Source organism: Montipora foliosa, chromosome 9, assembly GCF_036669935.1.
Source record: "Montipora foliosa isolate CH-2021 chromosome 9, ASM3666993v2, whole genome shotgun sequence".
In the NCBI taxonomy this organism is placed as follows: Eukaryota; Metazoa; Cnidaria; class Anthozoa; order Scleractinia; family Acroporidae; genus Montipora; species Montipora foliosa.
The window spans coordinates 15,346,757-15,361,756 of record NC_090877.1 but is presented as its reverse complement, the minus strand read 5'-3'; the positions used below and the strand labels follow the sequence as shown (position 1 = coordinate 15,361,756).

General features: G+C 37.2%; 2 protein-coding genes across 3 annotated transcripts in view; one reads left to right on the top strand and one right to left on the bottom strand.

Annotated features, from left to right (window-relative positions):
• The window catches only part of LOC137971226 (circadian locomoter output cycles protein kaput-like), a 25,017-nt gene extending 20,981 nt beyond the window's left edge, over positions 1-4,036 (bottom strand). The window contains exons 1-2 of the mRNA XM_068818003.1: positions 3,908-4,036; positions 3,609-3,801 (exon numbers count right to left, since the gene is read on the bottom strand). Of these exons, the coding sequence (XP_068674104.1) occupies positions 3,609-3,691 (83 nt within the window). The 5' untranslated portion in view covers positions 3,692-3,801; positions 3,908-4,036. The remainder of the gene's footprint in view (positions 1-3,608; positions 3,802-3,907) is intronic.
• Positions 4,037-5,107: 1,071 nt separating this feature from the next.
• Positions 5,108-15,000, top strand: part of LOC137971227 (uncharacterized) — an 18,623-nt gene continuing 8,730 nt past the window's right edge. Inside the window, exons 1-7 of one of the 2 annotated variants that reach the window (XM_068818004.1) lie at positions 5,108-5,395; positions 8,894-8,952; positions 10,410-10,517; positions 11,401-11,522; positions 13,283-13,357; positions 13,763-13,879; positions 14,772-14,846. In XM_068818004.1, coding sequence (XP_068674105.1) covers positions 5,259-5,395; positions 8,894-8,952; positions 10,410-10,517; positions 11,401-11,522; positions 13,283-13,357; positions 13,763-13,879; positions 14,772-14,846 — 693 coding nt within the window. In that variant the 5' untranslated portion in view covers positions 5,108-5,258. The remainder of the gene's footprint in view (positions 5,396-8,893; positions 8,953-10,409; positions 10,518-11,400; positions 11,523-13,282; positions 13,358-13,762; positions 13,880-14,771; positions 14,847-15,000) is intronic. The other variant, XM_068818005.1, reaches the window with a different exon arrangement.

The window sequence follows — 15,000 nt, the reverse complement described above, 5'->3', positions numbered from 1 at the left end:
AAGTTTAATAATTGGACATCTGTTTCGAACCATCTGGATTTTTTTACAAGTATCCCAGGGTCATTGCATAAGGAAAATACACCTCTTCATCTATTGTCACTGTTACTGAGCACTATCTACATGTAATATGCATTATTAGCATGAGTCAGCATCTCTTGTATAGTTACTGAGAAATTTCAAGCAAATGCAAGGTCTACTACTAGTATTCAACATCCTAGACTGAAAAAGAAAAAAAATATATCACAATGGCTACGCCAGTACTTACAATCCCACCAAAAGATTAAAAGTTTCCTCAATAACTCCTTAATAATTCATGAGCCAAAACACCAGATAAAACATCACGTGTGTGAGGTTTATATCCTGATACAACACTTCTGGTTACTACTAAAACAAACATGTAGCTTGTTTTTCTTGTATGCTAATATTCTGCTCTCACAATTTGAACCATTGTTCTGAGTCCCAAGGGATACGCTTTTTTGTGAACAGAAATGTTTTCAAAGCCATTCAAGACTCCCAGCAAGCATTTTATGGGGTCTAAAAACACTTCGCTAAGCCTCGTGCTTTTTAACTCCAATAAAACACTGCTGTTCCTTTTTTAACATTACATTATGATTATTTGAAAGAGCATGCGTGTTTCACTTATATAAAATGTACAGCTTGCTAGGAAAATGTGCTTCAATACAGGTTTAAAGATGACTGTTAACAAAGTTACATGTACATACACCATTTGCAGATGTTGTAAGGCTTCTGCATTTAGAGGATTGATCTCACAAATTTTATCTTGTCATTGATTTAATGTGGAGAAAAAACATGCACGAAAAAATGCCACATTCTGAATAATCAATATGATATTATTACTATAGAATACATATTCACCAATCCAATTATTGAATTATCTGTCTAATTGGTCAATTAAAGGGAAATGTATATCAATTCAGTTGCAAATTGCCTAAAGTTCAAAGTTTGGTTGCACTTTTAATATGCGGTTCAATTTAAATTTAATCTTATTAATTGCATCAAAACAACAACATTCGATGCAATAATAAAATAAGCAGCTGTACTGAACAAAGATTGGAACATAGTCTAAATGATTCTTCCAGATGATCACACATGTAGTTGATTTACTATAAAAAATCAATTATTGTGAAACATTAAAAAATGATGAGAAAGTACTGAGGTAATTTCTGTTGATACAAGCTTTGATTCAGAGAGATTATAATTGAAAACCAGATCCTCAAACACAAATTCAAGCGTATTACTCAATGCTCGAAAACATTAGGTTGAAACATCATGTGAACAATGGTCAACAAAATTATTAATGCTATGGATTTTTAATCCAACTCCCTGGAGGTGGCACAACGGATCAGAAAGAAACAGTGCTTCAAGGTTATACAATTTGATTCTTTTCTCCTTAAAACAGTGAACGGTGTTTTTTTAAGGGGGGACCAGATGCATGACATCTTCCATTTTCAGATGATCTTGAACTTCGGCAAGGAAGGGACTGATAAGACTGAAACCTGATTACTTCTTATTTGCTTTTGATGTCATTAAAGATCAAACCTTTGGCTTTCTAAATCCCTTGATATTTGCTTTTCATAAAAAATCATCAATAACCTGAGCTGATAAACTAATGAATTACTATACCATTAATCTGGAATCTTTTTAAAATTGCCCCTTCTCATAAGCACTGCTTCTTTTACTCTGACTAGAATCCTTACGACATTTAAGTGATTCACCCTTTCATGTTACAAATTTCATTAATGTACACTAACGTAACAGACATGACTATTTTATCCCCTGGCCTCAATACTAGACAGGGGTGGTAAAATTGGGCAACGGAGTCAAGACAACCATTTCACCTTTTTCATATAATTTACACAAGGCATTTTTACAGCACCTTAATTCGTGGTGCAAAATCTACAAAACTTCCCACTTTGGCCTGATACAATCTAAAAATACACCATCAAGAACCGGCTGTATATTTAGTCAAAGGAATTCTTTCCATTCTGTAATCTAATTAGCAACTTAATATCTCTACATAATTAAAAGATTATCAGTGAATTGTTCTGTAGATTTGTCCACTAAAATGCAACGGCAATCTCCCATTTCGGACACACAAGTTCTGAAGTACATGAGAATCAAACGTTTCCATACTCAGCTAAGTTTATGGGACAGTGATCACTCACCGACCCTCTATATGTTAAGAGGCAATTTTATTCTTAGTTTGACAAAAGCATTGCACCACTCAAAGTTAAACGTCGAACAAATAACCGGTAGAAGATAGCACTGTTTTTCTAAAAACCTTAATCTCAGTTAAAGCTCTTTTCACCTCCCTGGAAAGCTTTAAAATCTAAACCTGACACCTCCTTCAATGACATCGTATTGAAAGTACTATTTCCAGTCCAAACAGGTTTTTAGTTAAGAAAAATATTATTTCTCTAAATAACTTGACAGATTATTCCCCAAAAAAGAATTCGCTATCAGCCGCAGTTTTGAACTGATGACTCCAGCTTTACAGCGCGGTAGGAACATTTTAACAATGACCAAGTTACAGAATTTTGAGCATGAAATCTGCGATACAGTGGCTAAAAATAACCTCACGAGGAAAATCAGCTGAACAATACAACCCAAAATCGTTACAAATTCAGCCGGGATTATATCCTCAATTTCACGACTGGAGACAAAGTTTAAAATGCACCAATTCATTGGTACCATACTGGTAAAAGACAAGCTTTTAGTGACACAACTTTAAGCTTATTATTGAAACGTGTCAATTCGTGCGGATGTCCTACAACGACGTATGCGGGTCTCACGAGAAGGCTTAATTCTGCCAGCGACGTTGGAGATCAAAATTAGGAGGAATCGACTGAAATTCAAAAAGTATGCGAAGAGAGCCTTATCATTAATTTTCCTGCCCATTTCCGCTGCGGCGGAAAACAATCTAACATGTAAGAGATAATATTCCTTAAATAAACTTTAGTCAGACGCGAAAACCGGCGTCTTGCCATCGGATTTTTTCCCCTCTCTCGATTGCTTGCCGGTTTTCTAACCATGTCACGTCTCGAATTTTCCCGGCCAATAAATAATGAAAGGCGAATTAAACCTACACAATCCAAACTATAATACACGCGAGTGCTTCACAAAAAAAAGATCGAGTTTTCGATTACAGGCTCAACTCACAAAGCAACCAGCAGAGCGTATTAAATATTTGACAACCAAAAAACAGTGATGGATGTAACATAATTTTGACGAAAACATACGCATCGTAGTTTATGATCGCTAACAGTAGCAAACTTGTTCACATTTTCACATTCGAAACCACTGGCGGCTTACAGACAGTAATCTTAAAAACTCAGTCTCCACGGAAAAAAAAACGTAATATCCGACTGTAAACCAACAAGGAATTAAATCATGCTTTTGATGTGAAATTTTCTCGATCAAAACATCTTTGGAAGCATATTAAAGTAAAAGGCGCTGCAACCATTGATTGCAATGAAGCAACCGCAAATGCTTGCAGAATAATGAATTCTATTTATATATTGCGTGTTTGGTAATGCATTGTGAAGTTCAGTTACTAGAAGTAACACCTTCACCGAATATAAGCTTACCGTTCGTGATCGTCGACTTGCTCTGCGCAATTTTTCCGTTTTCTGTCCTTCCCGGACGAGTTTTGGGTGCTAGTGGCTTTCATTTTCTTGCCTTCTATCGAAAATCTTAAAAAGGTCAACACCAAAAGCGTTCTTCCTTTGTATGGAACTCCTTAACGTTAACAGAATTCTTCACGTCGCCATGTTTCGCGAGCTGTGTCGAAAATAACAAATAGATGCGTATTGTCCGCTTTTTTCCAAAGAGAAAAACTTCACACTTCACGTTATACAGTTAATTGTCAGTATCCGTTTCAATCTACCTCAACTAGGGCCAAATTCGTTCCGCTAGAGCTTTCAATCCGAGAGTTGGTAGCCACATCTGACTAAGAGCTGAGGTCTTTGGAACTTTGGAACCCCACTGCGCTTCCCTCGAGCCAAGTGCGTGATACCCTTGTATTGATAGCGCGGTCGCATAGACTGGGTCTGGTCGCGAAGACAATGGTTCCGTTGTGTTCCGAAACTGATTAAGTTTTCTGGTCACGAAAGTTGCTTAAGCATGGTAATTGCGTAAAAAACAACTGCTACAATGTGATAGAAGAATGGAATCCATGCAAGAAGGGAAACAATGCAAGACAAATACCCAAGTAGGAGGCAGTGTGACCCAGTGGCTAGGGCGCTTGCCGGATATCCCGCTCTGACCACTCGTTGAATTTGTTCCTGGTAGTCCCTGGCTCAACTTCCCAGCTGCACTTGTAAATAACCAACTGGTTTGCCTCCGGCCAGTTGGGATTCTCAACAGTTGTTGATGTTGTTCTGTTCGTCGTTTCGTTAATTGTGTTTCATTGGCCCCGAAAAGCGCCTATGGGGAGCGGTCAATTAAGTATGTATTGTCTTGTAAGTTGTAGTCAGGGATTTTGGTGATGATTCGTTTTTTTTAGGAGTCTTAGGACATAACATGTACAATGCGAATTGATTAAAAGCTTTTTATGAACTTGATGCCATGCGATGCCCCCGCCTCTTGAAAGGTTAATTCAGATCGGGAGCGAAACAACGAGACAAGGAACAAAGAGAGGGCTGCATGAAGTTCCTTATTACGTAACTCTGCTAAAAGAGAACTGGGCTTATTTCACGTTTTCCGACACAAGTACTTTCTTGTGCGATACTAAATTTTCCCCAACTGTCCCGTTTCCGGAACGGTTAGGATCTTAATAGTGTTAAACTTCGCAGCACAGGCGGTCTAAGAGCCGTTTTACAAATGCATAATGCAAGTCACTCCTGTATTAATGTCACCCAGGATTAATTGTGTGCTTCGATGTATTTCACACGTGAACATACAGCGAGCGAGCTCGACTTCCGAGAGAGATATTTTCCCCTCTTGACACTAAATACATGGCGGCAACTCAATAAATATTTTGTTTTGTTGACTTTCTAGCAGTTAACAATGAAAATGAGGATTTCCTTTTCGCCATTTCCTGAATTTTGTTTTCATTTGGCGAGGTGTCAGTTTCAAGAGTTCGGGTGAAAGGACTTCTGGGTATTTTTCAAAATGGCCAACAGAGTGAAAGAAGCTTGTCACGGGCACTTCTGCCCTCTGAAACAATCTCCACACTCGTAATGGAAGCTTATGCTGGAACTATTTACTTGCATTAGTAGCGTTTGATTGCCATTTCCATGGAAGAGGAGTTTGTTATCAAAGAAGGCTGGGCAATTAAAGAGAGCGGTCAAGCCGTATTGGGTCAAACGAACTGGAGAAAGCGGTGGTGTCGCCTTTCTAGAAGCCCCAATGGAACATTTTGGTCTTATTACAGGTTAGAGGAGACTTTAAAGCCGTATTATAAACAAATACTAATGAAATATGTTAGGCGATTTTAGAAGTCTGGTATATTGTCATAAGATGAATTAATATTAATGAAAAACGTGATGGGATCGTGACAAAGTTTTTGGTACTGGGTAGACTTTGGACTTTTCCTACGACTTTCATGGATATGGGCTGCAGACACGCTGTCGGTGTTGACATAACGATTTGATAACAATCGCTTTGTGAATTCAAAATAATTTGAAATGATGGAAGGTGGCCCCAAAAAAGCACAAGATTTTGCTTTGAGGAAACTACATCCGCCATTTGGGGGGTAAAAGATATCGCAGAGGGCGAGAATGTATGGACCGACGATTCGTGGTAACAGGATTGATCAAAATACAACTTTAGGAGACACAAATTGTTTATTCCTGGTTATAAATGATGGGTACATCTCCCAAATAGACCTGCTCTCCTTTGTTTATTTAAGGGACTTGAATGTGACCATGAAGAAAAGACTGAAAGAGAAACAAAATCAAACTTGAGAAAAAGTTAAGCTTATTTAAACGTGAAGATTTAAATAAGAAATTATAGGAAAATATATATATATTGACAGCTTTAATTTTAGTTCATTGTGAGATTGTCACTTTTTACCTGTGGGGAATGAAACATGACTAAGCATAATTTACTAAATTTACCAAAAATGTTTTCACTTTTTACTTGATTTCAAAGAGAAAGGTAGAGAGTAGTCATAATGTGAATTATTCTGAACTTGAAGTAAACTGCGCGATTGTCATGATGACAGAGCAGATTTGTCGTTTGCAAGATCCTGCAGCTTTTACATAAAAAGAGACTTTACAGGAACGATTATTATTATTATTATTGCTTGTCTTTGTTGTTGTGTATATTTGAGACAGGTCACTCCAAAGAATTTGGCCCCAATTGACTTAAGAATCCAAGTTTTTTTTAACAAACATCTGCTCAGTATAATATAAAAAATACAGAACAGAACATGTAGCTGGGCAATTTGAACACACCTGTTACATTAGTTATATTTTTTTCTATGATGCATTCATGTCATCAATATTGCTTTTAACTGTTTTTGCCTTAGAGCTGTTGTCTAGAGTAGGTCATTTTTGAATGTTGCAAAAATATATATATTCACCCAAGTGCGTGTCTCAACCAGCCCTTTTGCTGCTTTGTTTGTACGGGTACTTCACATTTTCCCGTTACATAATTTTATACAGATGCCTTTTAGACATCCACGCCATTTGAGGATTGTAACAGTAGTAGACGCAGGTCTCAGTGGGGATTCATGTACAGTTTGCCATGGCTGAATTACTGAATTACTGAATCAGTAAACATTACTTTCCACAGTCCGTGGACAAGCCTGACCAAAACATTCAAAGTACTGTAATGTCCGATTAATTTTAGGTAGTGGTCTAATGTGATGTCCAATCACCAAATGGCTGTGACTGTTTCCCTTTAGGTGCTTTTCAAGCATTATCGTATTTCATAAAGAGGTTTTCTCTGCTTGATTGATAACTAGCAGTAATCAAGAATTAGTGAGGTGCATTCAATTCCTGTTTTGTCATTCACGAGGCATTTAGAAGTAGTTGTATGTTTTGGGGAGAATCCTTTTGTGCCCTTTTCAAGTATTCATTCAGTAATGAAGGAATTACACTATTTAATTAATTAAGCGATAAAGGAGGTTTTCTGTGTTTCAAGACAGTTATGCAAACCCTCGACTGCGTCTCAGGTTTGCATAACTGTCGAGAATTCTCCCAACTCCCCCAAGTGTTTAGATGAGGCTATGGAAACATGGAAAAAAGTCTGCTATTGCTTTTATGAAATATTTCTCAAAGAGGAAGGAAAATGCTGGGTTTTTTTTACTTCTTGATTGAAAAAGATTTTCTTGATACACGTCCATATTTCCTACCAGCCAATCAAAGCGCACGTCTGACAATATATAACCAATCAAAATTCAGCCGTGTTTCCATACTCTCATCTAAACACAGCTATTGACCAATGAGAGTGTGCATACTTTCCTAATTATTTTATAAAAGTTCTTTGACTGTTATCTTGTTGCTAATAATTTTATTAAAGCCAGCTGTGGAATACAAATGTACGTGTGTTATAATGCAGTATCTGTTTTCTGGTACATCAAAAGCCTTTCTTGGTAGATAGCCAAACGGCGTGACCCAGGGATGTCGCTAAGCGCCAGCTACGGGTGAAAATTGGCTGAATTTTGGCCTTTGATCGAAATGATCGCAGCAATTGCCAAATATTCTCTACAAAGTTTAAAAGTCATTCAATGTGTTAACAAAAAATTGAATATCTGCCTGTCTACTTCTATGGAATTATCACTAGGATTTATCAATACTGGAAATGAAAGAAAAGCATTCTTTTTAGTAGTGTTATGCATGCCGGGTATTGTGAGACACTTGGAACAATCTTGTTACCAGGTCCTTTTGATGCTCAAGAGCAGAAACCGCCTCAATAGAACCTTCAACGGGATGAATTTATTCTTAGCTACAGCTCTTGTGACTCCCCAGTCTATACAGCCCAGGTCACCCATCCAGGTAGTAACCCCAACTTCCCTTGGATGAGCCATAATGCTATCACATGAGCTCAAGGTTACTTGTCATTACTTGTGCCAGAACAATGGCATCCAAACTCTGAAATAGTTTCGCATCACGATCAATACCAGAGGGACATGCCGTGGAAGTGACACGATTAGAATGCGTTCTCCTCAAATGCAATAATATTAATAATAGCAACAGTAATGTTCTGTTTAATAAACGAGTGGGAGACTGTTTTATCTTGTTTTGCCGAGTGGTTTTTGACCTGATAAAACACGACAAGCAAGTTTATTGAACGGTTTCAAAACATTCCACAAAAGCATGTTTCTCTGAAATCCAGACCATGGTGCAAAATGTGAGAGGAAGATATTCGCATACAAGAAAAACAAGCCAGGTATCATTGCCATTCTAAAGTTTATACAAAGAAATCCAATGAGGAGTGTTTTATTGGATTTAAAGGTCATGCACATGACCTTTGACCTTTTATATCTGTCTTAGTAGGTTGTTAGATTCATGAATTATTAATCAGTTTTTGAAAATAATAATATTGAAATGTTGTAATATTCACAAAAACGATAGTTTGACAATAAAAGATTTAACAATAAAGTTTTAACCTCATTGACGTGTGTAATTTCAATATGTTTAGTCTGGTCAATTTTGAAATGGATGAGAACAGAGATTCAAAAGGACCTCTGTCCTCTTAAAGAAGAGAAATTATATCAAGCATTTGGTTAATTAACTTAAGGAACTCCTTATTCAATTCAAAACGTCCTTGACATTCTGGTGTAGAAAAGTGTCGGAACACCATTACAATAACAATATTAGGGACCTTTAGATCGGAGGACAAGGATGACTACGTATTCTTCTAGAATACTGTACCAAAGTCTATCAATAAAATTAATATTGACAACTAATTACATTTTGTTCAGGAAACTGGATGACATTCCCTCAGGTCAACCTGCTGGAAGAATAGAGCTTGATTCTACTTGTAAGAAGTTTGTTGTTTATTTTGTATTGCACATTATACTCATCAGTAACAGTGTCATATGGTGCAAATTGTAGATACCGGTATACAGATGTACTTCAGCAACATTTTCTATAGTAACAAATCCTGTTCAACCAATGTGTTGAGCAACGAATGTGTTGGCCAATGTGATGGTTGAAAGACAACCAACTGTTGGTCGACTATTGGACGACTGTCGGCCTACACATATCCCATAATCATAGATCAGTAATGTTGTGGTACGGGTGGTGTGTCATTAGCATGTTGGTGAACAGTATTATAATTTTCTAACATACACTGTAGCTTTTTTACCTTCTTTTGCTAAACACAAGCCTTTGGCCCAGTGAGCCATGGCCCAGTTGCAGCCTGTGGCCCACAATTCTTTTAAAGAATTTTTTTGTCCAGTGGCTAATAAGGGAATGCCCCTGGAATGCCCAGCTTTGCACCATTAACATGTGATTGCGGTGGGTCTCAAAATGGACGATGGTGAGTATACGTTGAAACCTTCAACCGTTTGCTAAGCATTTCTCTCCATAACTGAATGATTGTCAAGATTAGAATTATTGATTACACAGAGAGGAACAAACAGCAGTTAACAGTTGTGATGAAACCATGCATTCACATACAAATAGAACTGTACTGCAGAGTTGACTCTTTTGAAGTTGGTTGAAACTTAATCAAGATATGAGCATTTTCCTCTGGTCAAAAGTTGATTAAATGGTTGTGGAATTGAAATGGCCACAGAACGTTCTACTCACCATCGTCCATTTTGATGTCCAGCACAATCACATGTTCATGGTGCAAAACTGGGCGAACCCCTTGCGTGCCTTTCTTCCCCCCCCCCCCCCCCCCCCTCTTGCCCCCTTCCTGGGAAGCCACTGGACCTCATTTTCACGGGGTAATGCTTAGGGAGGGAACAGTTTGAAGTCTATTTGGTTATTCACTCTAAGTTAGACGGTGGCTTTCCGAAGTGTTTAGAGATTTGGCTGATTCTTCAGTAGACTTCAGTTATTTCATGGAGAATTTTGAAGAAATGTATTGTGCATCCTCCAAGGGTCTTTTGGTATTGACTATTATAACAGTTACTGTTTTCACATTGTTGCTTGTTGGCCAACGCATTGGTCAGGTGTTGGTGATGTGTCGGCCAACTCATGGACCAACGGGTGGGTTGGCAAATTGATTGGATCAGATTCATTACCATTACCAATTCTGAGGCCAGATTTCAACAATCTGCATCTCAAAGATTATATTATTTTGTATAGTCTTTCAGTGTTTTCATAGTGAAATGTATTTCTAGCATGTAAAGCAATCTTAAGAAATTGAATATGTTTTGGCCAAAATGTTTGGTTGCTATCATAGCTCATCTTGTGGTATTAGTGACAGTGTTAAATATGGAAATTTTCCTAAACTTATTTTGCAGAATTTTATTTACTTTTTTTCAGATGCTGCTCGGGAGCTTGAAGAAGGAGAGAGAAAAAAGAAACCAAACTGTTTTGCTCTTGGTCCAATGTTTGATAACTTTGCTAAAAGGACTTACTACATCAGTTGTGGTATGCATCAGCTAAAAGGGCTCAGTTTGATCTTCTGAGTATGCAAATCACCATGCTTTTGCTTCAAGGAAATTGAGAACCCTATTTCACTGGCCTAGTAGGGAAAACTAGAAGATTAAATAAGATTCTAGTTGTCAATGGGGAACACTTTGGGATTAAAAGAGTTAATTGAATGATTAATTTTGTTATCATAAAAATTACTTTCTGGACTAAAAAGCTTTCGTGAAGCACTTTAGAATAAATATAAGCGATATAAATTTAAAATAGAACGACCCCCTGACTGCGTACTTTGAAATTGATAATGATGACATGGAGTCATCAAAACGTTGTTCTATTTTTGTATCACTTATATTTATTCTAAAATGAACTAAAAAGCCAAGCTGTAAGTGTTTTTTGTTTTTGTTTTGTCTTTTTGCAGCAAAGTTATTAATTTTTATGGTCAAGGTCACATTTATTTAGGGATCATTCTTTCACTTTATAGGGAGCTTAAGCACGCATGTTTTTGAGATGCAGACAGCAACCGGAAGGGAACATTTTGCTTGCCAGGGAAGTTATGTCTCCCAGATTTTTATACTTATCATCTCTAATGGAGAAAACATATTTAGAAATGTAAATGTGGTTGTGTGAAAACAAGTCAAAAGGGAAAACAGATCTCTCCTGGTTGCTGTGCATGTCTCAAAAACACACACGTGTGAGCTCCCTAATATGGGAAGAACCCCATCCTTTTATTAAGACTAATCTCAGACCTAAAAGCTGTGCTGAAGTGTTGTTTGGGTACTGAGTTTTGCATTAGGAAAGGGCTTCTAAGGGTTGTTTCAGCGTTGGCAACACAATGGCCTGTGACTTTAAATCTGCCAAATTATTTGTGTCTTACAATTGGTAGAGAGCTTAGAAGATAAGCTCATGTGGATGGAAGTGTTAAATACAGCGACAGAGTGTCAAGCAGAACCTCAAGAGAAATTTGAAAAGAAAAGGAAAAGTGTTAGACAAAGGCTAGACAGAAAGGTGGGTATTTGTGAAGAACAATATTTAGCTCTTATTAACCGAGCAGGAGGTCTGTATGGGAGAATCTTGACCGAGGTCGTGAGTACAGACCGAACGCAGTGAGGTCTGTACACACGACCGAGGTCAAGATTCTCCCATACAGACCGACTAAGCACGGTTAATAAGATGTTTATTATATGGCGAACAAGAACAATTTAATTCGTTTAATGTAACTGGTTTGTACTAACTGACATTTTGCTTGCGAAAGGCGATGAGTGGGGATGAGCTAAACTTAATTCTGTCAAAGTTTGCTCGCCATCCTCTCTTTTGTCATCATGCTGTTTGGCACTTCCACAAACAAATATTGGTAAAAGAAAATACTCAATATTTTTGCATTTTAGTTTGCATCTTTTCACCGCGAAACATTACCGGTCTAGATGCCGGTCTAGATGGGAAAATCTAGACCGCGGTCAATATCGATTTTAGCCAATCAAATTCGTGAATTTTGTAGTTCCCAGTCCTCATGAGACAGAGCCATATAATAATGCAGTATAATAATTATTTATTATCACATCATTTGGATTATTGGTAAGTAATTGAAATACCAAGGGCATGCATGTAAGTAACCAGTATCAAATTTTTGGTCGTTATTATATTTTGCTCAAATTTGGCTGAAATTTGTGCAAGTGGCCTAGAATAGAACTTAAGAACGTTGCCTTGTGATTTTTTTCTCTGATTTGAGCTTCATTTAGGAGAATTAAGCTATGCAAAAATACTGTTGGCTATGTCTTTAAAACAGAAAAAAAAAAGAAAGTAATTGTTTGCTTTCTTGAAACACTGGAGTCAGTGAAGCAACACAAACCTATAGTATGTTTGTTCTATACAAAGGTGATAGAAGTTTCATTGTACAATACATTTGTCGGTAGGTCAATCGAATAATGTGCACAATAAGTTAGACGGCAGCTAGGGGTTAAGAAAGCACAATAAATTCATAAATGGTTTAAACCCAGGAGTCATATCATAATAGAAGGACCCTTGGAGATGATAATGACTGACGTTTCGACCACCTGAGCAGAACTCATCTTCAGAGTCAAGTGATTTGCCTAACGTTTGTACACTGTAGATACTATGAAAACCCCGGTTGTAGATGTCATTGGTCAACTAATATTCGTGATGTTAATGGTCAACTGTCAGTTGAGCCAAGATGTACTGCAATTGTCTGTGTGTACTGCAATTGTCTGTGAAGACTAAACAGTGATTGATGCATTGCAATCCATCTGTAGGTCTAAGGTCTGTACGTGTATCATAGAATATGTCAGCAGTACTGTCTGTTGTTGATGTCTTTGATAAATCATTTTTAGGGTGTGGGAAGTTGTAGACATTCATTTCTTGGTGTCTGTTCTAAGTTAGTGAACCAGCTTTTGAGTTCAATCTGTAGTTAGTGCTGTAGGTAACACATTTAGCCAGTCAAATCTGTAGTTTGTCTGTAGATGGCGTTCAGCAATTTTATTGTTGATATCACCGATCCTCGTCACTCGTCTTGTTCACTCAAATAGTATCTACTGACAGAACACAAATCACTTGACTCTGAAGATGACTTCTGCTCAGGTTGTTGAAATGTCAGTCAATGTCATCTGTAACAGTCCTTCTCAGGAATACACTCACCCGGATGATCGTACTTTACTTAATTACGACAGCATGATAAATAAAGGATGTACATGTACTGCAAAAAGGTTTTTTGTATGCACAGGCTAGGGGTAATTTCTGTTCTCTTAATCCAGTGCAGAAAAGATGCCAGGAAGGGAATGAACATACTGAAGGAAAACATTGGGCTAGATCCGCTGCAAAGGATGGAGGTAAACTGCACTTGGTGTGAGTCTAAGAGGAGAGGCTAAAGGTGGCCAATTCCTTGACCAATTTCCAGCTCAAAATGTTACTGCCTTAGAGCATTTCCAGGCCACAATTACTTAGGGTAGATTTTCCACAGGAGTTGTTCTAAACCTTGGGTGGTTATACAGTTTTTTGTATAATGTCACGTTAAAAAAAGAAATGAAATCATGAAAAAGTAAAAGAAAATTGATCACAAAATAAACTTAAGTTGTAGCTTTCACATGAAAGGAAGAGTATCTTTGACCACACAAAGCAGCACTTTAGATAGAAGAGAACTTGTGAAATCAAGTTTTGAATTGATTGCATTATATTGTCTGCTTCACAGAAAACTGAATGATTTGACTTTTTTTGTGTGTGGTTTTGCATTGCAGCAGTGGACAAATCTTTGTAATACCATTACATGTCAAGACTGGAAGAAACCTGATTGTAAAAATGGAGTGACAATATCACGGCTGAGCTTTAACAAGAATGAAAAGGCCTCTGTCAAAGTAACCAAATGGCTTATTATTTTTTTCAATAAATTATTGCAGTCAAGATTTTAAACTACAAATTGTACACTTAAAAGAGCTGTGTGAAATCCTTATGACATCCTTATCAATTTCAGTATTATTGTTAACGGTAATATTAAGATTTTGCTTAATGCTACGGTGGTATTCTAAATGGCATGACGCCCATTTTATATACTTGTCTTCTACTTTACAATAGTTTCTGTATGCATTGCACTTGTAGCAACTTCAACAGTTTCAGTTTAGTTCTCTTTTGGGTATAGCAAGACAATAATAATTATTATTGCTATACGTGGCCTATTAGTTTTCCCTTGAGTCCTGCTGTTTCCATAGACAACATCAAGACACTCAGGAAAACAAAACTAACTGTTTCCCTTGGGATTGACATTAAGTGTTTATTGTCTTGCTATAGCGAAAAGGGTATTATTGTCATATGAAGCTAGTTTACATGTACGGGTACATGTAATGGCTTAGCTCCCACATGTTTCCCACAGCTCAATGGTAGAACATCCCCAAGTGACGATAGAAACAAAATATTATCACTTTTTTTCAATACAATTTTTAATGTGGAGTGGAAGAAGGGTAAAATGGCATGAAAAACTCTTTGATGAAACAATAGAATATTGTTCTACATGCATAGACTTTTGAGTGCCATTTGATCAAAGTAGTCAATTTAAATTAATTATTGCAACAAATTGTGTAAGTTATTCTTAAGGTACTGTAGCATGAAGATGTCGGTGTTCCATCATGGAATGTTCAGGACCATTTCAACCATCTTTGCACTTTTGTTTAAAATCCTTGCCTGGTTCATACCTATAACATTGTTGTCATGGTCATTTGACAAAAAGTGATGACGTGATATTCATGTTGCTAGATTCAAGGGGTTGTCCCAGTTCCTCCAGACATTATGTTTGATTATCTCCAGCAAGCGATGCAAAAAGGAGGAAAGGTAAGGGGCACACAAATGATTTGTTCATGTTCTTACAAAGATATCAGCTGGAGTTGTTTGAGGGTAGTTCCATCTTCAACTCCATATATTTGACATACATATCCAACAATTAAGCTGCATAAAGAGATTCATGGACGTTTGCGTATGTGTCACA